At 40.6% G+C, this 25,175-nt stretch overlaps 1 protein-coding gene across 1 annotated transcript in view; it reads right to left on the bottom strand.

Annotated features, from left to right (window-relative positions):
• The window catches only part of AGTPBP1 (ATP/GTP binding carboxypeptidase 1), a 238,964-nt gene that overhangs the window by 6,115 nt on the left and 207,674 nt on the right, over positions 1-25,175 (bottom strand). The window contains exon 26 of the mRNA XM_069105050.1: positions 15,031-15,068. Coding sequence (XP_068961151.1) covers positions 15,031-15,068 — 38 coding nt within the window. The remainder of the gene's footprint in view (positions 1-15,030; positions 15,069-25,175) is intronic.

The following is a 25,175-nucleotide window of genomic DNA, read 5'->3' as shown; positions in this document are numbered from 1 at the left end:
GAAAGAAAGAAAGAGCTTATGGGGTCACAAAGAATCGTATGTGACTAAATGACTGAACAACAACTCCAAAGTGCAGTGGATGTTGAGTGTAAGCAGAATATAACACATTACAAATGAGAAGTTATGTCAGAGAAGTGGCATGAAGAATGTCATCAGGGGCAGTTAGTGGTGCCGTGGATAGGGCACCAGTCCTGTAGTTAGGAAGACTTGAGTTCAAATTCAGTCTCAGATATTTACTAACTGTGTGACCCTGGGCAAGTCACTTAACCCTGACTGCCTCCAAAAAAAAAATGCTGTCAGAGAAATGTATGCTCGAAAAAAAAAATACTGCTACTGAGAGATAACTTCAAACTTTTTCTTTCTATCACTTCTCACTAGGTCATAGCTAGAATGGGCCCCAGTCATCTAGTTCAATCTCCTTATTTTACAGATGAGGAAAGTGAACTGATGTGTGAAAGACTGTTAATACGAGAGGCTGAATTAGAAATCAGGTCCTCTAAGTCCAAAGACAGGGCTTGTTTCAGCAGATTATTGAAATGACTTCCTAATTGATCTCCCTACCTCAAGTCTCTCCCCCATTCAGTGCACTCTCCATCCTGCTACCACAGTGATGTTCTGTCAACACTGATCTGACCATGTCACTTCCTTACTCAGTAAACTCCAATGGTTGTCTATTGCCCCCAGAATCAAACACAGATTGATTTCTTTAGGTTTCAAAGCCCTTCCCAACCTTGCCCCACTCTATCTTTTAGGCCTCCTTAAACATTTCTCCACCTCCTACCTCCAGATCCAGCCAAACTAGCCTTCTCTCTGTTCTTCACACATAACATTCCATTTCCCACCTCTTTGCCTTTGCCCTGGATGTCCTCTGTGCCTATGATATGCTCCCTTCTTATCTCTGCCTCAGAATCCTTCTCTTTATCCACGCTCAGCTCAATCGCCAATTTCTACATGAAGCCTTTCCGGCTATTTTCAACAGCTAGAGCCCTCCCTCTGAAGAAACAGAGGAAACGATGGGCACAAAAGGGAGCTGGCTTCATGGGAGAATTGGGAGAACCAATCGGATGTCATGTCATGAACCCTGGCTCCATCTTGCTCTGCTGTATATATTACTTTCCATCTTGTTGTTTTTCTGCAAATCATTCCTGGGAAAATAGATGGTATAAGCCATCTATTGTTTCATAAAACGCAAGTGGTTGTCATCAATCAGAATCTCCCAATTCTAGGAAAGGAAAGACCTCAAGACCTACTTGCCCCCTCCCAACTTGTCAAAAACTCCCTCTCCCTGCATCCCAACTTGGAACATCCATCATCCTTCCTTCAATCAGAAACCAGATTACCTAATCTTGTATCATGGTTTCTTTCCTGTTAATTGCTTTCTTTTAATACATAAAAATCTATCTTCCCCTGTATTCAGGGTCTTTTGCCAGGCAGAGTAGGCTAGGTCCCAATTTGTAATGCATTTGGCATGCATTACTTAATAAATCAGTACACTCAAAAGTACAGACCTTTATTTCCTCATTTATTTCAGATGTTACCTGCCACACCTCTCAAACTGCCTTGTACTTGACACCATGTATTTATTCTTTTTATATAAAGGAAGCTAGGTGACACAGTGGATAGAAGGTTCAACTTTGAGTCAGGAAGAAAGTTCAATTTGAGCCTCAACATCAATAGCTGTGTGACCCTGAGCAAGTCACTTAACCTCTGTCTGCCTCAGTTTCTTTTTTTTTTTTAAGCAATCAGGGTTAAGTAACTTGCTCAAGGTTACACAGCCAGTTATTTCTGGGTGTGGTGCTGAGTATCTGAGCCCGGATTTGATCCAGGTCATCCTGACACTGGAGCCGGTGCTCTTACTCGCTGAGCCACCTGGCCGCCCCTAAGCAATTGGGGTTAAGTAACTTGCTCAAGGTTACACAGCCAGGTGTTTCTGGGTGGGTGCTAAGTGTCTGAGCCCGGGATTCGATCTCCAGATCTTCTTAACACTGGAGCCGGTGCTCTTACTCTCTGTGCTACCTGGCCACCCCTGCCTCAGTTTCTGTATCTGTAAAGAGAGGATAATAATAGTGCTTCCCCTCCCCTCCCCCCGCCAGGGTTGTTGTGAGAACAAAGAGACAATTTTTGTAAATCAATTTTCAAACCTTGCAATGCTATATAAATGCTATCTATCATTATTATTTCTTCTGTACATACTTACGTATGTCCTATTTTCCCCCAGTTGGCATGTCACTCATGAGTAGCATTGTTTCATTCTTTGCATTTCCTTTGCCAATGCCTAGTACAGCACCTGGCACATAGTAGATGTTTAATAAGTGTTTTTGTACCATACTATATTTTTCATCATCCCTCCCTATGCCTACCCACCTTTTCATTGAAGTCACCAAATATCATAGTATATATTGACATAATTTAGAATCTCATCAAGTTCTTTTGAAGATTTCTCTCCTTTGTCATCTCTTGGTCATGGTTTGGGCCTTGATGGCTCAGACTGAATGTAAATAGCAATTGTTTCTATTTTGGTCAGAAACCCTGGGCGTCTTCCTGTCCCAGATTGATTTTTTTTTTTTTAGGTAAAAGAGGCCATTCTTTGCCTCATTTCTCACCTAGCCTTAATCAACGAATGGACATTGCCTCAGTCAAACTGAGACCTAGGAAAGACCTTAACTTAAAAAGGTCAAGGTGTCCCACTGCATCCAGGGCCATCTCCAGTCCTTGTGATTTCTATCTGGCCACTGGACCTAGATGGCTCTGGAGAGAGTGAGGCCAGTGACTTTGCACGGCCCTCTCTCCCTTAACATCACCTTCCTGCAGTCCTGGTCCTCTTCCAGAACAAAGGACAAACAACCTCTCTCATCCCATATGGCAGACACTGGCACAGAAGTGGCAATTATTTTCATGGCAGACTTTTTTGCAAATACTTATCTCTATTACTGAAATATGATATGACCAAATGGTCCATGATAGAGTCTTTTTTTGATGTCTTTAGACAAATAAAACATCCAATTCTGTCAAGTTCTTTGCCTCTCTGAGAAGAACTAGAAAGCCTTCTATCAATATCATTTTTTGGTCCTTGTATCCCGGAGCCTAGCAGAGAACAGGGGAGGCTCCTCATAAATGTTTGTTTAAGGGAACTGAACTTTAAGCAAATTCTGTTTAATTTATAGTAAGCATGTAGGGATTGATAAAACGAAGTTTTTCTAGAAGTTTAACCACTGATGGTCATTGGAGAAGGGTGTTAAACGTAGTAGGATCTGGTGGTGTTGCACCTATGATTGTTATAGGTCAGTCATTTTTCAGTTGTGTCTGACTCTTTGTGACCCCGTTTGCTTTACAAAGATATTGGAGTGGTTTATCATTTCCTTCTCCAATTCATTTTACAGATAAGGATACTGAGGTAAACAGGGTTAAATGACTTGCCCAGGGTCACACAGCTAGTCAGTTTCTGAGGTTGGATTTGAACTCAGGAAGAGCAATCTTCCTAACTCCAGGTCCACTGCACCGCCTAGCTGTTGCAGCTATGATAGTGCTACACAAAGGATTTCGGGGCTGATTTGAACAAGATGTGTTCAGAGATGTGTTCTGACTGCCAAAGAAAGGTGGTCTTGTAAAGTTCATCAGCTTTTAAAAGTAACCCTAGTTCTGGCCAAATATCAACTGGCAAACCTCAAGCAGTTGTGTTTTACATCACTGCTGTTCACATCCAGGGCCAAATTTCCAGGAGTGGCTTCTTAAGCATGATCCTCTTAAACTGGATTTTCACAGACATGTTAGACAACAGAAAGGATATGCAAGAATTGTTGGCACATGAGAATTTGGCCCCATGAGTTAAGGGCTTAATGTATCATGACACCATGGTTAACTTTAAAATCAGCTTTTATCTTCAGAATAAGGTATGTGATTATCAAATTCTTTAGCTCTCCCTTCTAGGGTTATTCTGGGGGTTTTAAATTATTATCATTATTATTTCCCCCAGTCCAGAGTAGTGTGGTATAATGTGGAAGGAGCTCTCTACTAGGAATAGAAGCCTGAATTTTAATCTAGGCTTTTTAACCTAGGCTCTACCATTCATGAATTATGTAGCCTTTCATTTACCTTGTCCCCTTTCTGAGTCTGTCTTCTTTTTTAAAAGGAGGAAGTTAAACATTAAATGATCTCTAAGGCCCATAAAAACTCATGCTTCATTATTATGGCATCAGAGATATAAAAGCATGAGGAGCAGCTATTTTCCCAGTCATTAGGAGATTTGTTGCATTACGGCCATAACGACAGAGTCGCATCAGGAAATGCCTACCACATAGTGCCTCCTTTTTATTGTTCTGAATGCCTTCCTTTCTTTTAAAAAATTCAACATTTAAAAGTATGCTCTGCCTCACACTTACAGAATAAGAATCTCAGAGCTGAAAAGAATCTCCTGTTTGACCTTGGGCAAGTCACTTAACCCCAATTTCCCTGCCTTCCCCCCTCCAAAAAAAAAAAAAAAAAGACCAAAAAGAAAAAAAAAAGAACCTCAAAAAGCCATGGAGTCCAACTTGTACCTGAACAGTGATTCTCTCCTACAACCTAGCCAACAAACCATTATCTAGCATCCTCTTGAAGGTTTCCTATTTGGAGAGCCCACTTACTCCTGAAGCAACTCATTCCGCTCATGAGCAGCTCTTATTTCTAGGAAGTTCTCCCTTATGGCTCCTTTGTACATCATATATATACCCATTTATATATGATTCATATACCCATACATATTCCCATTGCTCCTTCATCTACCCTCTGGAGCCAAGCAGAATGAAATATGGTCCTTCTTTCACAAGTCAACTCCACACATAATTGAATATAGCCATTACAATCCCCTTCTCTTCACCTTTCCTCCTCCTTCCCCACCAAGTCTTCTCTTCTCTGGGTTAAACACCCAGCACAGTCTCTTATTCTTTCACTTTATCCTGAACAATGCAGTACCCTCCCAGAACTGATTTCAGTAGAGCTTTCTGGGTCTTAGTTGACTTAATTGGGCTTCCAGTCCATTAAAACCACCAAACCTTTCACAAGAACTGCTGTCAAGCCATGTCTCTCATACTGTATTAATATAGTTAACTTTTTGGACCCAAGAATAGAACTTAACATTTATTCTTAGAAATTTCTGTTTTATTAGATTTAGTCTATCATTTTGGTTATAGAATCTCTGTGAATGTTTACTCTAATTTCAAATCATCTTTAAATCTGATAACCATGGAATCTCAGCCTACATTCAAATTGTTTTCTCTAGAACATAACAGGGACCTCCTGAGGGAGGAAATGCACCTACCAATGCAAATAGACAAATCTTGGCTTGAGATAAAAAGAAATTCCACCTAGTTCTATTTTCTGGGGCCAGGCAGAATGAGTTTAATCACAGGATCAGAAATTAGATCCATGAGGGGAATGAGTTCCCTCCAGAAGCAGCATGTTTCCCATCACCTGAACCCTTTGAGCAAAAGCTGGATGACCACTTGTCACTTATGTTGTTGTAATAGTAATGGCATTTAAAGATCCCCCTGTATTGGCTTGGTTTTTGGTTTGATTGTGTTAAAACCCAGAGCTTGTTAATCCCACTTGTGGGATGGACTTGTTGATGTAAAAAGAGAGTGCTGAACTGGGAGGAGCTGGTGACACGTAGATTTGGAGAGACACAAGAGAGAGGCAGAAGAACTTTTTGGAAGCAGCATCTTGGAGGCAGAGAGAGACTGAGAGGATTGCTGAGGGCCACTTTGAATTGCCCAGGACTTTTGAGACCTGCCCCCGGAGCTGCCAAGGACTGAGGAGACATGGCTGTTTTGCTGGTACTTTGTCTGTCTGTTTTGATGTTGTTTTGCCAGATTTGTCCACTGGTGAAGGACAGTGCTGTTGTTGAAGAATTCCTGGAACCTGGCTGTTGGTTAAGAGCTCCTGAGACTGTTCTGCAGACAGAGAGTGAATACTGTCCACTGGTGAAGGACAGTGCTGTTGTTGCAGGGGTCTGGGAACCTTTCTGTTGGTTCAGAAGCCCTGAAGAAGGATTTTCTTGTTGAATGTTTACAGAAATCCTGGGAGAGGGTTTTGTTAATGTTTTCAGGGGTCCTAGGACTATTCTGCAGACAGAGGATGAATTAATGAAGAGACTGGCAATGTATCTTGTGGCCTTGCTAAGCTTTGTCTCCCCAGGAACAAAGATTGCTGAGAACTTGCCTCATGTCAAGATGAAGAAAAGACCTCCATTTGGGTATTAAGTGCTGTGCTTAAACTTGTTGTAACTCTGGGGTAGATTCAGTTGTGATCCAGGGGTGGGGAACTTTTGACCTTTTTGTGTTCTATGATTGAACAAATGAATGTACTTTACTTATGATTGGAAACTAATCTCCATTTGAGAAGAGGGGCTTTGTGATGGACTAAATGAAGGTACAGCCTAGGGGTGGAGTAATATTTAGAACTGGGACTTTGTAATTGATTGAATGAATGGAAGGGGTGGGGTAGTACTTGGAGATTATTTAATCACACTTAGTAAATGCTGTATTTTGAATGATGTCATGTTTTGATCTTCTCTGTTCTTAATTTGTCACTAATAAAATGGAGAGCACCCATGCTGGTATTTTGAACCTTGGGAAGTTGCCTTTGCTTGGCATTACATTACAGTTGTCAAGAACATTCTTTTTCCAATATGAGTTGGACTAGATGGCCTCTGAGGGTCCCTTTGAGAGTCTATGATTCTAAGGTTCAATTCCATTTTTTTCCTCTCAGTTGCCATTCCTACCCACCCACCCCAATCTTAACCACCTGCAAAAATGTTTTTTAAAAAAACCTGACAACAGGCTATATGATAAGCCTAATACCAAACCAATGCATTTGTATTTCATTTGGGAAACTTGTGTGGACCTCTGCCAAGCACCTCCAAGCTGAGCAGCTGGCTGAACACACACCACCAGTGACTCACATTTGTGTTTGTAAGGGGAAACAAATAATTAAAAAAGATCAAAGACTCAATGTGATAATGAGAAACATGCTCATTGCTGCTCATCTACTGCTGAAAATCTCTACTTACAGGGATAAAATATTGTATAAGGAAAAAATTTTATTATGGGCCTAGTTTAAGGCTTGCTCTGGGCTTAGAACTTTTTGTTCTAAGGTAGGTGACATTGCTGTTTGCCACAGTCGTAACCAAAGTGTCAAAAAAACATCCAGGAATGCCTCAACTCTGCTTTCATGCTTCATTTCAAGGCATTTCTTTTCTAGGCCTCAGTGTTTTCATTTGTAAAATTGGGGGTGGGCGTGTGGACTACATAAATTCTAAGTTCTATCCAGCACTTAAACTCTGTGCATCTGTGATTCTTTCTTCATGTGGAAGGCAGCCCTTTAGGCCTTTTATATGTCCCTCATCTCTCTCCTCTGGACTACTGAATGTTTCCAAATATTTGTTGAATGTGATAACTTAAAAATAGTCTCCTGCAGACTGGTTATAAATAAATAAATATATACACACACACACCTATATATATATATATATATGTATGTATATTTATATATTGTATATACACATGTGTATATGTATGTATGGTATGTGCATGTGGTGTGCATGGTATGTGTGTGTGACATATATATCATATATATAGTAGTTAACATATTTTTTCCAGCACCAACAAATATCTCATACATCCTCAGTCTTTCCTTCTTCACTCATCCTTTACCATCTGCCTATAAATATACTCAGAAATCCCAAGTCCCAATGAAAAACCTTCCCTTTCACCCTTCTATATTATCTCTTTACTCTTTGGGATAGCTAGGTGGCTCAGCTGCTAGACTATGAGGCCTTGAATCAGGAAGACTCATCTTCTTGAGTTCAAATCTGGCCTCAGACACTTAGTAGCCATGTGACCAAGGGCAAGTCACTTAATCCTGCTTGCCTCAGTTTCCTCATCTGTCAAATGAGCCAAAGAAGAAAATGGCAAACTGCTCCACTATCTTTACCAAGAAAACCCCAAATGGGGTCATGAAGAAATGACTGAACAATAACAACAAAAATCCCATCTCTCTTCTCCCTTTCACTGCTAAACTCCAAGGAAAGTTAATCTAAACCCACTTCCTTACTACCTTAGTAAGTTTTCCTTAACTCCTTACAATCTGTCTTCTACTGAAACTACTCTCTCACAGTTTACCATCAACCTCTTAATGACCATATCCAATAATCTTTTTTATTCTTTATTTTCCTTGACTTCTCTGCTACTTTTGACGTCATTGAGTCCTCTTCTTCCTTGACTTCAAAGTCATCAAGCTATCCTGATTTTCACTCCTTTTATTTTTTGTTGGAATACATGTTCTATTACTAAAAAAAACTGCCCTTCATATTAGATCTGTGCTTTTTTCCCCTGGAAACTGCTTTTTATATATTATGTATTCATTTTATGTGTGCATGATGACTTTTCCCCCCAAAGACATAGGTACTTAATAAATTCTTGTTGACTTGAATTAAATCCCATAGCTCCAATGATCACCGCTATGTAGATGAATCACAAATCAATTTCTTGAGTTCAGACTTCTCTTGGGAGGTCCCAGCAATATGTTTCCAACTGTTCAACATTTTTTAATCTGGCATAACTAAAGCCATAGAAAGCATGCTTGTCAAATTTATGATGAACATAATAAGACAAAATTAAATGAGGACAAGTGTAAAGTTCTGCATTTGCAGTAAAAAAAAAAAATGAACTTCATGAATACATGCTAGGAAAGGCAGGGTTAAACTCCAGATCATTTTAAAGAGTCAAAGAGTATTAGTGGCTCAATAGGAATCAGTAGTGCCATATAAGAGTCAAAAAAGCTAACACTAGGGGTAACTAGGTGGAACAATGGATAGCAGGGGTGGGGAGCCTGTGGCCTCCAGGCTACATGTGGCCCTCTAGGTCCTCAAGTGTGGCCCTTTGACTGAATTCAAACTTAACAGAACAAATACCCTTCATAAAAGTATTTGTTCTCTAAAACTTAAACTCAGTCAAAAGGCTGTACCCAAGGACCTAGAAGGCCACATTGTGGCCTTGAGGCCTACCTGGGATAGAGCACTGGCCCTGGAGTCAGGAGGACCTGAGTTCAAATCCAGCCTCAGACACTTATTTATTAGATGTGTGACCATGGGCAAGTCACTTGCTCCATGGCCTCCAAAAAAACTTTTAAAAAGCTAATGCTAGCCTCTGTTGCATTCAGAGAGGCTCAGTGTAAAAAGGAGGGAGGTGACAGTTCTACTGTACTCTGGCTTAGTCCAATCACATTTGGGGGTCTGGGAACCTTACATTTTAGAATGGGTATTTCATAAGGGGGGGGACCATGATGGCCAAAGAAGTAGTTTCCAAATCATATGATGATCTATTAAAGGAACTGGAGGCATGGAGGAGACTTGGGGGAGACATAACTTTCTTCAAGTGTAGGATTAGCTTCTAGGATGTTGGGTGGTGGTGAAGGGAGAAGGAAGGAAAATGTATACCCAAAGAAATATATGCATGTGTATATACATATATAGATATATAAAGATATATCTATATATGTATGTGGACATATATACATTCAATATATACAATATGTATACATATATACACATAGACAAACTATACACACATACCACAATTGTGTTTGTATAGTAATTTCAGAGAAGAAGGCAATAAGAAGTTGGGGGTGGATATATCAGGAAAGGAATTTTGTTAGAAAGGGCATCATCATAGCCTTAAAGGCAGTGTAATAAGGTGAACAGCATACAGAGTCTGAAGTTAAGATAATTGAGTTCAGTTCTTTTCACAGATATTTACTGGTTATATCATCATAGGAAAGTAATTCTTAGAGCCTCAGTTTCCTCGTCTATAAAATTGGGACAATAACTTACCTCACATTTGTTGTAAGGCAAATTCTTTTCAAATATAAAAGGGTATTCTCTAGAAGAAAGTAATCTCCTTGAGGGCAGGGACTGTTTTCCATTGTCTCTTTTTAGTATCATGTAGGACAGTACCTTGCACACAGCAAGCACTTAATAAATGCTTGTTGGACTGGATGAAACCAAACTGAACTCTTTCCCTCCCTTCTTTTACTAAGAACTGTGCTCTAAGACCTATAAGTCTTTAGTCACATTGTTCTGACCACTCCAACCACCTTGCCATTGGACAGCCTTAATCTGTGTCCCTAATCCCTTGTGAAGTTTATCTATTCAGCTTTGAAACTTCTGTGTGGTTGAGCAATTTGGACTGTGAGTCGGCATAAACTCTCTTAGCCCATTGCGACAGCCGCAGGTCAGACCTTGTTTCATACCTTACCACCAGCCCTGCCACTATTCACTTGCCCACGCCTGTTTTGGGCAGAATAATAAAATCAATATTACCATTACTTTTGAAAAGGCATGGATCAACTTACCATCCTTGTGATGATTCCAACCCAAAACTCCCTTTATCTTCCCCACTAGAATATATAAGCTCTAGGGACTATCTAACTTTTCCATTTGTATCACCAGCATTTAGCACAATGCCTTGAACTTGATAGGTGCTTAACAAATCCTTTTTCATTTATTAGTTCATTCTGTATGCTTACAATGTCTTCAATAGCTTAGCTCAAAACTTTTTAGTGATATCACTAATTATAATTACTTGCATTGATGTCTCACCCTTTTGTAAACTGCTAGCTAGGGTGTGGCATTTAAAAAGGTTTGAGAAACAATTTCTGGGTAATTTAACCATTTTATTAATACTGCCAGCATTTTAATAAAAGGATGGGTATTTGGCGGTCTCTCTCTTAGACCTAAGATAATCATGGCGGCAGACTTTCGGCATATATATATATATATATATATATATATATATATATCCTGTTGGAAGAAGCATATTGCCCAGGGTGGCAATCAACTCTGATTGGCTGACAATGAGAGAATTAATATTACAATGAGGGGCTAGACCTGAACTTTGATTACTCATCTACTTCTTAAGTTACCCCCAGCCTCCAGCAAAGAATTCTATTCAAAGAATTTAACCCCACCCAAACCTGAGTAGAACATAATAGTTGCCCCATCTGAATGAAGTCTGGATAGAAGAAAAGGTTAGTTCAACCTTCAGAGACTGAGGTCTTAAAATGAGGATCTAAGAAAAAGGGGTAAATCTGAATCTCTCCAAATCATTGGTTATTAATAATCATTTCTCTCAAGAGCAAGGACCATACCTCATCTAAACTAAGTATGTCTTAGCACCTAGCCCAGAGTTCTGCCCTGACTTAATAACTTAATAAATAACTTAGTAATTTAATAAATATTTGCTCTCATATTATAGAATATTAGTTTTTTTGTCTAAGTCACATTAGTAAATTAATGGCTGCTATTTTCTTAAAGATCTGCAGCTTTAAAAAAAAAAAAAAGCCCACTGACTTTAAAGGAGCATCACCCGGGATAAGACACAAATGACAGCCTCAAAATTTGTGATTTACACATTCCAATCACACTTAGCCCTTTTATGCTATCTCCCTTGTGGGTTCCTCTGAGTGGCAATTTCTTCTGGCTTATCACCAATATGTGAGAGGCCCTTGCTTATCTGGGTAATCTTTCAAACATAAAAGAGAATGACCCTACTTGGCAAAAAGATTTTCCATAGAAAATATTTTGAAAACAACTTGCCATTATGAAAACCTTCATTTTAAATGATCTTATATTAAAGAGTGGTGGAAGAGCATATTAAGTGTGCTGTATGCTAATATTCCACCATGATTTCCATTGCCGGAGAAAAGATGACCACAGGGACTCATTGAGCTTGGCCTTTAGCTAGGAGCTAATAAAAAGTGAAGAAATAAAAACACATCATTGCAGACAGTACAGTGGAGACAATACTATTAAGCAGGCCAAGAAGATTATTGCCTGTTTCACCAGCTCCAGCTCATTAAACATTCTGTTGAAAACTGTTCCAGCTCCAAGCTCTAAATGAAGCAGACTTGCCTGGCAATGAAGCTCTCCACTGGTTCCTGGCTAAAATACCATGCTTTCCCTAAAGAATGCCTGAAATGGGACTACCAGGTTTTCCATAGGCAAAAATGAGAAATGAAAAGATTTCTCTGGAGATCATGGGTGGCAAATACTGGACCAGAAAGATCCAATGCCTCTCATTATAAAGATAGGCCCCACAAATTCTGTACAAACAAGAAGAGGTTAAGTTACCAAGTATCTTTTGAGTTGTTGTTTTTTTCCAAATTGCCCTCAAAATCTTTTCTTCTGGAACTCTGGTAGTTCCCATTCACTTTACGATTTAGTTGGCACTAATGTTTTCAGGATAATGAGGCCAACGGCAGCAAGTAACTTCCATATTCAAACTCCCTGAATTGACATCTCTCATATTTCATTGGCCTGGTGTATGTGCTAAGCCCCGACTAGAATGTGAACTCCATGAGGGCAGAAATCATACCTTCTGTCTGTGTTGGACATAGGAGGCACCTTACAAATTTTCTTTGTATTAAATGTACATGTAGTATAATAAAAATAATGTATATAGTTTTCCAAACTTTAAAACCATATATAACCATAAATTATCTTTATAAATATAGCACCTGGGAGGAGTCTCACTGTCCCAATTCAAAGAGTGAGTACTTCAAACGAAGCTGCCCCAGGTTCAGGGTACTGTATGCATCTCCATCCATTTAAAATCACAGCTCAAGAGCCCCCACTATGTGTTTACTAGTTAGTTGGAGGGCAAATTTAGTTCAAAGCAAAGGCATATAATGAAATAGCATAGTAATAGGCCAAAGCAATAAAATATTTCATCTTTAAGCCAAGGGCATACTCTCCTACAAATACACATACACCATCAGTGGTAAGAGTAGACACGCACAGGAAACACATGACCAAGGCGTGTATCTGGAGGAGCACACATATGAGTAAAACATGTGACCTTTAGGCTCTTTTCCCCCCAGTTTTGATCTTTTAGAACACAAATACCTTTAACTCACTCATCCATGTGAGTAGGCACAGGTCTTCCTAGGTAGAAAAAATCCTTCTGGGTTTTTTTCCTCAAGGATAGCTACATCTATTCCTTTCAGAGCCTTGGCTAGAACAGATTTTTTTCATCTGCAAGAAATTCTTTACCCCAAACACCAAGCTCTTTAATACAAGAACAGGCCCTCCTAACTAGACTCCATGCTGGTTTTGAAACCATTATTTCCAATCACAGTGCTTGATCACAGGATTTGCATCTCTATCTGAGACCTCAGTGTAGCTTAGGGTAAAGATTCCTTATGGTTTATTTCATGCTCAATTTTCAATGGCTAGATTTCATACGGTCAGTACCAAAACTAGAAAATTCCTTCCTAACAAAATACCAAGGGCTCTCAGAGACCAGGGTCTCCCATTTCTCAATCATCAAACCCTTCCACTCTCCCATGAAGACAGATGAGTACAGAAGTTGGGAGTAAGAGAAATGCAGGAAGACACAGAAACAAAACTAAGTTTAAGGGTTAGGTCACTGTAATCACATTTCTAACCATATTCTTAACCTTTTTTATGGATCTACCAGCAAAGTCTTCAATATTTGAACTTTCTTTTATAACACAGAGCGTCCCAAAAGTCTTAGCATAGTTTAAAGCAGGGATGGGGAGTCTGTGGCCTCCAGGCCACATGTGGCCTTCTAGGTGCTTTGTGAAGCCTTTTGACTGAGTCCAAGTTTTAACCAAACAAATACTTTTATTAAGGTGATTTGTTCTATGAAGTTTGGATTCAGTCAAAGGGCCTCACTTGGGGACCTAGAGGGTCACATGTGGCCTCAAGGTCACAGGTTCCCCACACCTGGTTAAAACTCTAGTTTTAAATGTAGTAACTTGGTATAGCATAGTCAACTCAGCTCAAGATGAAGAAGGAAGGAAGGAAGGAAGGAAGGAAGGAAGGAAGGAAGGAAGGAAGGAAGGAAGGAAGGAAGGAAGGAAGGAAGGAAGGAAGGAAGGAAGAAAGAGAGGGAGGGAGGGAGGGAGGGAGGGAGGAGGGAGGGATGTTTTCATTGTGAAGAATACCCCAAAATGGGATCATGAAGAACTGAACAATGACAACAACCGTTCTATGTTCTTGCCAAACTAGACCATTCTCTGCTTCCCAAACAGTCTCTACAGTCTTCTGTTCCTGTGGCTTTTCTCAGACTTTTCCCTCTGTCCAACAAGTCCCTCTTTAAGCCTTGCTGAATTCCTTCATATACATTAAAATAAAACTCCAATGTCACTCCCTCCATTGTCTTCCCTAATCCACCCTGTCTGTAGCAATCTTCCTTCTCAGATTTCACACAGTGTTTGGCTTTAAAACTATCTAGTGTATTTATTGTATAATATCATGGTTATATATGTTAGTATCTTATCCCATTACTTAGGCTGTAATTTCCACAAGGATAGGGACAGTGTCTTATCTAAACTTTGTATCTCTCTCAATGCCCATCATAGCACTTTGTACAAAGTACAACATTAATAATTGTTAGTAAATCAATTAGTAAAATGAGTGAATGGATAAATATTTACTAACTCCTTGTACTGTGTTGTCTGTTGGCTTTGGGCTCAAATGACTAATCTTCATAGGACTCTAGAGAAGAAAGAATCAAGCAATTCATTTGTGGGACTAATAATTCAGAGATTATAAAACATGCTACAAAATACAAGGTAATTTATAAGTGTGCATTCTTTGTATTAGTGGTATAAATCATAAAATAATGGAAAATGTCCTCATTATGCAAAGTTTTTCCTCATCTTTATGAGCTAATTCATAATTCAAAAAAAAGCAATGAGAAATGGCATTAAAATCTATCTTGGGGGCGGCTAGGTGGCACAGTGAATAGAGAACCGACCCTGGAGTCAGGAGGACCTAAGTTCAAATCCAGCCTCTGACACAATACAAAAAAATTAGTCATGTGACCGTGGTCAAGTCACTTAACCCCAATTGCTCTACCTTTCCCCCTCCAAACAGCAAAAACAAAAACAAAATCTTGATATTGAGGGGGATACAACATAGATACCATATTACTCTATAATTTTGCATAAACATTAAAATGACATACGTACCAATTGAAAGAGTCCCTTGACCTCTGGCACAGGAACATCTGAGAAAAAATAAAAAGGTTCAGAATGTATGGTAAAGGATGCAGCTGCTGTTGACCTTGTGACACAATGACATCATTGCCTAGTCTTCCAAAGTCTCAAGCAATTTATAGGACAGTCCAATGCATGAGACTTTCTCTAAGAATGCATAAAATAAAGGTAAGCATATACACTTGGAAATCCATTTGAGCAAAGGACATTTCTCTATCCCCAAAACATCCTTCCTCTTAATACACTTAACCATCTTCATAGTAGAAAGGGCTAGTTTGGAATATGCCAGTCCAGAGACTTGGACTGCCCCTGCCTCTCAGATGTGGTTTATCCTTCATTCTCTAAGAGGACCACGACACGAGGATCACGAGCATCAGGAAGCTGATGCTATGATTTACAAGTGAACTGAATTTAAGTGAGGCAGTGCTGGGCAAGGTCACCAGCCTTACTTTCTCCTCCAGAGTCATCTGAGTCTAGTGGCCATATCAGGATGGCTAGAGCCTCTGGGTAACTGTAATAGTAATGGAATTTGAAGATCTTCCATGCCCTTGATTGGCAAGTAAACAGGTACTTAGCACTTAGTTTCAAGTTAATTATATCAAGCCTCTGTTAAGAAACAGAAGGTATAAACCCCTGTTGCTGATGTAACAGGAAGGGGCTGAACAGGGAGGAGCTAATTCTGTAAATACAGAAAAGCCCTAGCTGAGAGACAAAGAATTTCTCTCAACAAGCATCTAGAGGCTGGGCTGCTACTGCTGGACTGAAGACTGAACTGAGAATTGAGAAGAAGTGAGAAGAGAAATGAGAATTGAGAACTGAGCCACATGGAGGCTGGAGAAAGGGACTTTGATTTTGAGCACAGAACTTGTGCTGACAGAGCTTCTTCTGAGAGCCAGCCAAACTCCTGCTGAGAACTTCCGAGAACCAGTCGGCACACTGTGGTGTCAGTATTTTGTCTGTCTGTTTTGGGTCTATGCCGATTTCACAGGCAGAAAGTGAACTGAGATGATAGTGCCCACCATGTGTGTGAATATTGTTGCAATTCTGCTAAGCTTGATGTGTGTAGATATTGTTGTGGCTCTGTTAAGTTTTCTCTTCCCAGAAACAGAAGCTGTGAAGGACTTGAGGTGGACTGGACACTGTGAGCTTCAATGTGGAGCAGGAACTGCACAGAGAGCTGGACAAGGAACTGGGAGCTGTCTGCCTTTGAACTCAGGTGGCAGTTGGTTAAATTCGGGCAGTAGCTGAGATCATGGAAGAGGAACCATGGAAGCTGAGAGCCTGCCCTGAGTCAAGATGACTTAAAGACCTCTCCTTGGGTATTTAATGTTCACTGATAAGACTGTAACTTACTTGTGACCTAGGGGTGGATGGCCTTTATACTTTCCACTACCCCTTAAGAGAGTACTGAGAAGTGACTGATGAAATTGTAACTTGATTGCACCCTGTGGGTGGGGGACTTTGACCTTTGTACTTTGTGTCCCAATCATCAAAGGATGACTGAGTGGCTGAGTTATTAAATGACTGAGTTACTAAATGACTGTACTTTGTTTAAAACTATGTGACCACTTTGGTGAAAACTATGTGGCCATTCTAGTGATAAGTTGTTGAGTTGTGACCTGGTGAATGCTGCATTTTGATTTTCTGTGAATGTTCTGCTCTGATTTGTTACTGAATAAATAGAGAGTTCACTATACTGTGTAATCAAAACCTTGAAAAGCTGTCCACAGCAGCAGTCCTCTGGAAAGCTGCTCATGCTTGGCTTTACAGTAACCTCAGAATGAAAAAGAGGTTCTTTGGGCTTACTGGCAGTAGCTTCTAGCTTCCACTCTCCCCAGTCTCTCATCACTTATTTTGGTAATAATAAGAATGGGACAGAAATATTCTTTACAGAGTTTTCTTTTTACCCATAATACCTCCCAGGAATTAATGAGTTAATCATGTATGAATAGTACTCAAACCTCTTGGAAGGAAAGAAGAGAAGAGGACCAAATGTTATTCTTTCCTCCCTATTTCTTTTTAGGCATGCCAGGCTACATTTCATAGTTTGATTGAAATTGTGCCATCCAGTCTGTCTATTCACAAACAAATAAAATATTCTGAGCTTTTGGCATTTGGAAGAGCACAGCTTCCATCTTTTTATGAAGAAAAATAAACACTGTGTATTGTAACAACCCAAGTATGATGGATTAAACATGCATGAAAGCCAGAGCAACTCTTGTTACATAGACCATAGACTGGCTATTAGGAAAAAGTGAAGCAGGGGGGTTGGTGATACAGAACAGTCAGTGTGCAGAAAGATGTGTGTTACACTGTTTTAGAAGAATAGGGTAGAATCGGGCTGCATGGCCCTGTTTATTCTGCACCTTGAATATGGCAACTTTGCAGAAATGAAAATAAAATAGAGTTCAAAAGTCTGAGATGAAGTGACATGACTGTAACTAGGGATGAGGCCAGTAGGGTGCTGACATCCCAACTTAGAGGAAGTCCTCACAGGACAAAAGGAAAGGTTCCCATATGCTGGTCCCAAGATAAGGACTGGAGGGAGATGGAGTCTTCTGTGTGGATGCTGCTGCTCCTCAGGAGGAGGAACAAATTGGGCAGAAGAACAACACAGCTTGAATGCAGGTTGGGAATAAGAGGCAGGCTTCCAAATGGTGCCCTGACCACACTCCACTTTCACAGAAAAGTAAATTCAGGGAAGACAGACAGGCTTGCTTGCGGTGGAGGGATGGGAAGGGAGTGCTTCCTGTGATGTAGGAATTCTTGTAGAAAGTAGAAAGACGGGGCCCTGGATCCTCCAGGCCTTGAACTGCTCCAAGGTAGGGTACATTTCTCCCTAACCACATTGAACCTGGAGGAAAATGGTAGTGTAGCTACTGGAAGCGCATGGGGATGAAAAACAGGCCCCCAAACGCCACCATCATCACCACCCCATCCCGACAACTGATTTTCCTTGTGCATCAGAATCCCAGTCTATAGCTCTGATATGGAGATGCACAGACAGAGTAAACCTCTCCCAGTTTACTATTGATAGCTGTGTCCTAGTGGAGACTCACTTGACCAAAAACATTTGAGAATTTCCCTTACATCAAACTCTTACTTATACGTTGCTTGGAATTATTCTCCTGCTGTAGCATGCAAACAGGTCTTGTCTCCCCATCATAAATTCCTTAAGAGCCCGAGTCTTCTTTTTCTTTTCCATCTTCCAGGTAATCAAATATAATATATTTGCAATATACTTACAGATACAAATATACACATATGGCTACTGATTCTATCATACTCCTCAAAGGGGCAAGAGCAAAAATCTTCTCTATTCAAGCCCCTAATTCTACATCTTTTCTCCTTTCTCTTATTAAGTGACTTGGTTTCCTATTTTATAGAGTCAATCACATCAATGAGCATTTATTTAACACCTAATATGCATCAGCCACAGTGTTAAGTGCTTGGGGTCCCAAAAGAGGAAAAGCCAGTCCTTGCTCTCAAGGAGTTCACAGTCCAATGGGGGAGACAACATGCAAACAACTGTGCACAAACAAGATCTACACAAGATCATTTTGGAAACAACCAAACAGAGAGAAGTTACTAGGATAAGGGGGACTGGAAAAGGCATCTTGTAGAAGATGGGATTTTAGCTGTGACTTGAAGAAAGCCAAGGAAGTCAAGATGGAGGTGAGGAGGAAGAGCATTCTGGGCATGGTGGACAGCCAGTGGAAATGCGCAGAGTCGGAACATGGAGTGTTCTGTGCAAGGAAGAGGCCAGTGTTACTGGACTGAAGTTTGTGGGAGGGGCCAGGTGATAAAGGGCTTTGGATGCCAAACAGATCCTGAAGGGAGCCACTGGAATTCAGTGAGTGGGGAAGTGATGTGGATCAATTGGACAGCTGAGTGGATGATGGACCGGGGTGAGGAAAGGCTTGTGAAATAGAGAATGCATGAGGTGAGGAGAGAGACCTTCTATCCTCTGACATTGCCACCACCCTGGCCTAGGCCTTAGGCTAATCACCTCATGCCTAGGTTATTGCAATAGCCTACTGGTTGGTCTCTCTGTCTCAAGTCTCTCCCCACTCCAGTCCAGCCTACACTCAATGGTGAAATTTATCTTCCTAAAGCACAAATGTCACCATGTCAGTCCTCTAGTCAATAAACTCCAGTGGCTCCTTATTACCTGTAGGGTCAACTAGGAAATTCTGTTTGGTATTCAAAGCTCTTCACGACCTGACTTCCTACCTGTCCAGTGTTCTTACCCTTACTTACACCCACCCCCATCCTCCCCTACACACACACAGACACATGCCCTACCATCCAATGACATTGGCCTCTTGGCTGTTCCTTACATAAGACACACCATCTCCTGACACTGGGCATTTATACTGACTTTCCCATGTCTTAAACATTTTCCTTCCTCATCTCCAGCTTCTAGGAAGCTCCTGGCTTCCTTCAAGTTCCAGAAAAAAGTCTACCTTCTGCAAGAAGACTTTCTGTAGCCCCCTTAATGACAGTGCCTTCCTTCTGTTTATTTTCTCTAATTTATGCTGAATATGTATCTTGTTTGTACATGATTGTTTACATGTTGTCTCCCTTGTTAGAATGTGGACTTCTTGAGAGCAGACTACCCTTTTTCTCTCTTTCCATCCCTAGAGCTTAGCACAATACCCAGAAAAGAATAGGCAATAAATACTTCTTGAGTGACTGTCTCCTCTCTTTTCTTCTACAACATTACATTTGTGGTTCTCCTTCCTCTTCTGTCTTCTTTGCTAGCTTCTCATCCTCCTTCCACTGGTATGTATTCTTGCAGGCTTTGTCCTTGAAACTCTCGTGTATGTGCATGTGTATGTGTATGTATGTGTGTGTGAGAGAGTACTTGGCAACCTCATGAAGTCCCATGGCTTCAATTAGCATCAATTTATAGAGAGTTCCTGAATCTCTCTTTATCCTCCAGCCTCTCTCCAGAGTTCCGAGTATGTGTGTGTACATATAGAAACATAGATATATTTATATGTGAATACACACATACATCAGCTAGAAATCTCTGCCTGGTTGTCCTCCTGGCATATCACACTCAAGTTCACTCAGAAATAAACTTTCATTAACCCCCTTTCATTGCAAATAAAACTATCTACTCTTTTCCTACCTTTTCTGTTTCTTGATGGCAACATTATCCTTTCAGTCTCCCAGGCTCTGTTGGAGTTATCTTAGACTCTACCACCACCACTGTTCCACACCCAATCATTTACTGACCTTACTGTTGAATGCTTGTAAAACCTGGACAGTATTCCAGCGTCATGCCAGGAAACTGAATCACTTTCATTTGAATTGTCTTAGAAAGATTCTGAAGATCACCTGGCAGGATCAGGTATTGGACACTAAGGTTATTTTTCAAACTAAACTGACAAATATTCAAACTCTACTGCAGAGATTGCAACTCAGATGGGCTGGTCACATTGTTAGAATGCCAAACGTAAGCTTACCTAAAAGACTATTTTTTGGAGAACTCACACATGGCAAGCACTCACATGGGGGTCAGAAGAAGAGATACCAGGACACTTAAGGTCTCTCTGAAGAACTTTGGGATTAACTGTATGACATGAGAGGCACTGACTCAAGAAGGTCCTGTGCTCTCATGAACAAAGCAGAATTGAAGTAGTTGAAAAGAAACGCAAGATGCACAAATTTAGAGAATCCACCTCAAAGGTTTATGTGGACTATTTGTGCCTGACCCTGGTAAAGCATTCTGAGCTCATCACACTGGCCTGATGAGCCACAGTAAGACACACTGTACCTTGACTCTAACATGGTGATATCATTTCAGACCTCTTCGAGAATGAAGGATGACAACCGGCCTATCACTTGCCAAGTCATACAGATTTTCCATCTGCAATGTCTCTTCCATCTGTCCCCTTTTTGCCATTGCAACAACCTTAGCTCTGCCCCAGCCCCTTTTTTAACTAGACTATTGGAATAGTTTCCTAATTGGACTTCCTATAATCCCAGTTATCTGCACTTCAGTTCATACCTCCATTCATCCTGTTGACCACCCCTCCAAAAAACTTTCAGTGATATACCAATGGCATATGGTTCCCTACCAAGTAGAATATAAAGTCCATATATTGACATTCACTGCCCTACGCACTTTGACTACAGTCTACTTCTGTAGCTTGAATTCTATTACTCTCCTCTGCCTACTCTTCTGGCTAAACTAAACTATTCTCTGGCCCCTGCTCTTACCATGCCCTCTCCTCCGCTCATCCTCCATGCCTAGAATGGATTCCCATCCCACCCAACCCATCTGAGGCTGCTGGGAAGCACGGCAGGCACAGCACTGGATGCGGACTCCCAAGACCTAAGTTCCAATCCAGACTCAGACCCCTACTAGCTGAGTGACCCTAAGCTGGCGAATTAACCTTGTTTTGCCCAAATGAAAGTCATTTTTCCCTCTATTTCTCACAGCACTCCTGTTATACTTATCACTTTCTCCCTTGTTTCATAGATATTTGTGTATATGTGTTTTTCTTGAGATAAGGGTCTATGTCTTAATTATCTTTGTTTGATTTGAGTGAGGAATGTCATCATCTCCCTGAGGTCATGGTCCTCTTCAAGAACAAGGACAAACACACGATCTTTGTCAATACAGGATGAGTGATACTGGACCTGTCATTTCCCTGATAAGGGGAAGTCCTAGAAAAGGAAGCGCCCTCTACCAGTGCAGGGCAACACCTTCTCTGCAAAATGAAGTCTTAAAGGGTCATCTAGACCTAGAGCACTAAGGGGCAGGTGCTGCAGTGGATAGAGTGCCAGGCCTGGAATCAGAAAGACCTGTGTTCAAATCCAGCCTTGGACATTTGCGGTGTGATCCTAGGTAAATCACTTAACTTGGTCTGTTTCCTCATCTGTAGAATGAGCTGGAGAAAGAAATGTATCTCTGCCAAGAAAACCCCAAATGGGGTCAGGGAGATTAGGACAAGACAGAAAAAAAGTCTTAACAATAAAAGGGAACTAAAAGGTTAAGTGATTAAATCAGAATCCCAAAGCCAGACTATGTCCCAGAGGGACTTCAATCTAGGTCTCCCTGGCTCCAAGACTAGCTCTCTACCCACTAGACCAATATACAAACTCAAAGTGATTTGGGGGTTGGTGGGCTACCTATAAGGATTAAGTAGGATACAAGGTATGCTGCGATTTTTGTCAACTTTGTCACACTACTTCAGACAGATCATATCCTTGCTGGGATTCCATACATCAGTTCTAGGGGTGTAGAGTTGTAAAGTTCACAAACCAGCAAGGTTTATATCAGAGACAGGATATGAACTCAAGTTTTCCTGACTCCAAGCCTGTGTACTCTAATCCACTATCACATAGTAAAATGTGACAAATAGCTTCTCAGAGTGCAGTGTGCTGACCCACCTTGCTGCTGCTATGGTCTGCACGCATGTCCTGGCTTTTCCCACTTCACATCTACTTCCTCTGCACCTGCCTGGTCATATTCCTATGATAGCATTATTTTTCCCTTTGAGACAATCAATTTTTTCCATCTAATGATTTTTTTAAAAAGAAAGAAGAAAACCAGGTATGGAGGAGAGGTGAGGGGAGACACTAGACAACTTAGAAGTACTTTGCACTTCATAGTAAAAGGACTGACAATTCCCCCAGAGCACTACTGATAACCAGTTGTCTGGAACAAGAGTGGCCAAAGCAGATCTGGGCAGTTAGGGATTATTGTCCAAAAGAGAATTCTGCTTCCTCCACCAACAGATTTATAACCAAAAAGAAAAAGTGTATTTCCTAAATCCCTGGCCAGTGTGTGGATTGTATCAGTATTTCACTCCTCTTCAAGTAAAAACCACAAATTCCCAAGTAGCAGTGAGAGCCCCCAAAGGAGGGGAAATTTTTCAAGAAGAAATGTTCTCTTGCCATTTTTTTTTTCAGCACACACCTTTAACTCAACTCAATTCTGCAAGCACAAACATACACACACACATGGTATTCCAAAATCTTAGAGCAGCTAAAACTGTAATAAGAGTTTTGAGACACACTTGTGATCCTGGGCAAGTCACTTAATCTTTATTTGCCTTATTTCCTCATCTGTAAAATGGGGATACACTCTGCCAAGAAAACCACAAAATGAGGTCACAAAGAATCAGACACAATTGAAATAGTTGTGCTATATACATACATATTTATGTGTGTGTACATATACATATGCGCATATACATCTGTGTATGTATGCACGTATGTATGTGCATAAATGCATGCATACAATCTACTATGGACAAAAAATTGTTCCAAAGAGCTTTATTCTAGCAGGGGGTGACAAGGTACAATACATGTTGTTGTTGAGTCATTCCAACTGTGTCTGACTCTTCATGACCCTATTTTGGGAGGTTGTCATTTCCTTCTACAATGTGTCCCCATTTTACAGATGAGGAATTGAAACAAATGAGGGTTAAGTGACTTGCCCAGAGTCACACAGTTGGTAAGTATCTGAGGCCAGGCTTCAACTCAGGAAGATGTATTCCTGACTCTAGGCCCAGTGACCTATCCACTGGACCACCTAGCTGCCCCAAACAACATGTATACAAATAAGTAAATGAAAAGTAATTTTAGGGACCACATGAGGAGATCATTAACAGCTTGGGGGATCATGGAAGGCCATGGATAAGAAGTGCCAGCTGAGCTGAACCTTTAAAGGAAATATGGTCTGGCCATGGAGGACAATCTATGTAAAAGCATAGGAGAGGCCACCTTCCCACAACCATGGACCTTCTCTGCATTTATCCATAGGAAACCTCTAGGATTTATTTTCCTTCAGTCAAAATGGAGGGCGATAAAAAAATGGCCAAGTTGAAGGGAAGTAATAAATGAGCCAGAATCATCCCTTTACAAAGTCCTCCTGCCCTCATTCACAGAGATGTGGGTCTGCAGGGTCCACCTGCTGCTTGAAAAGGCCTCTCTTTCCAAATTATAAACTTTGACCCAATTTCCTGGCTTGGGTTTGGATTTCCCCAAGTCATTCTTTTGGGTGGCTTTCAATGCAGATCTTACAAACTGGAAGAGAAAAAGAAAAAGTCCAGGAACAAAGCTGGTTGTACAAAATCCCCCAAATTAAAACATACCTCTTTAACATTCTCAATCTTGAGCAGTTCAAGTAAAATCTGGAATTTTTTGTTTCCATCAAGGTCTGGTTTAAATATTTGGAACCCTCTACCAGCGTGTGACACCATTTTTCCTTTCTAAATTGTGGTGTTAAAAATATTTAGCCAAACACTTTGAACCAATTGTCTTCTTAAAACACAATATGGATTATATATTTGTTTACAGCTTTGAAGCAAAACTGTGTGACATTGTACATGCTGAGAAGCTGTTAGAGCATCCCAGTCAATTCCTCAGGGAAATTCAAAGACTTCTTAACTTGTACTAAACATACAAACACACACACACAGACATCAGGCCCTCTGTTATTTAGTACAGCAATTCTAGGCATCGTGCCAACTTCCTTTTAAACACAACCATGGAAGGCAGCCCCTATGACTAGGACTCAGCAAAGGGGCCTATTAACATTTTGTTTCTTATTCTAAACCTCTTGTTCAGCTACTACAAAAAGAAATGGGGATTAATTCTTCACAACTCTCAGGAACTAAAGGTAGAAAAGTCTAATTCTTCCCATTCACACTGTCCCATTTAACCAGGCTTTCAGAGAAGCTACTACTTCTATAACAAAAACAGCAATAAGCACCTGTCTGTGTTCCAGACTGTGTTAAGCACTGGGGATGCAAAGGAAAGAGAAAATTGCCCTAAGAAGGCTTTCCGGGGTGGCTAGGTGGTGCAGTGAATAGAGCACCAGCCCTGGAGTCAAGAGGACCTGAGTTCAAATGAGGCCTCAGACACTTAACACAAAAAATTAGCCATGTGACCTTGGGCAAGTCAACCCCAACTGCCCTCCAAAAATATTTTTGAAAAGCAAAAAAAAAAAAAAAAGAAGATTTTCCTATCAATTCCCTTACTACTAGGAGGGTCTATAATTTCATCCACATGGTTATCTCCTGGTATGGGTGCTTTCTCATCTTAGCAAATTGCAACCAGTCTATGTAGCTCTAAATATAGGGTCCTTAACCTTT

Source organism: Petaurus breviceps, unplaced genomic scaffold, assembly GCF_028583685.1.
Source record: "Petaurus breviceps papuanus isolate PSGF00001 unplaced genomic scaffold, PetGlider_PUasm1.0 138, whole genome shotgun sequence".
NCBI classification, from domain to species: Eukaryota; Metazoa; Chordata; class Mammalia; order Diprotodontia; family Petauridae; genus Petaurus; species Petaurus breviceps.
Note: the sequence above shows the minus strand (reverse complement) of the source record. Positions and strands in the feature narration are given on the sequence as shown.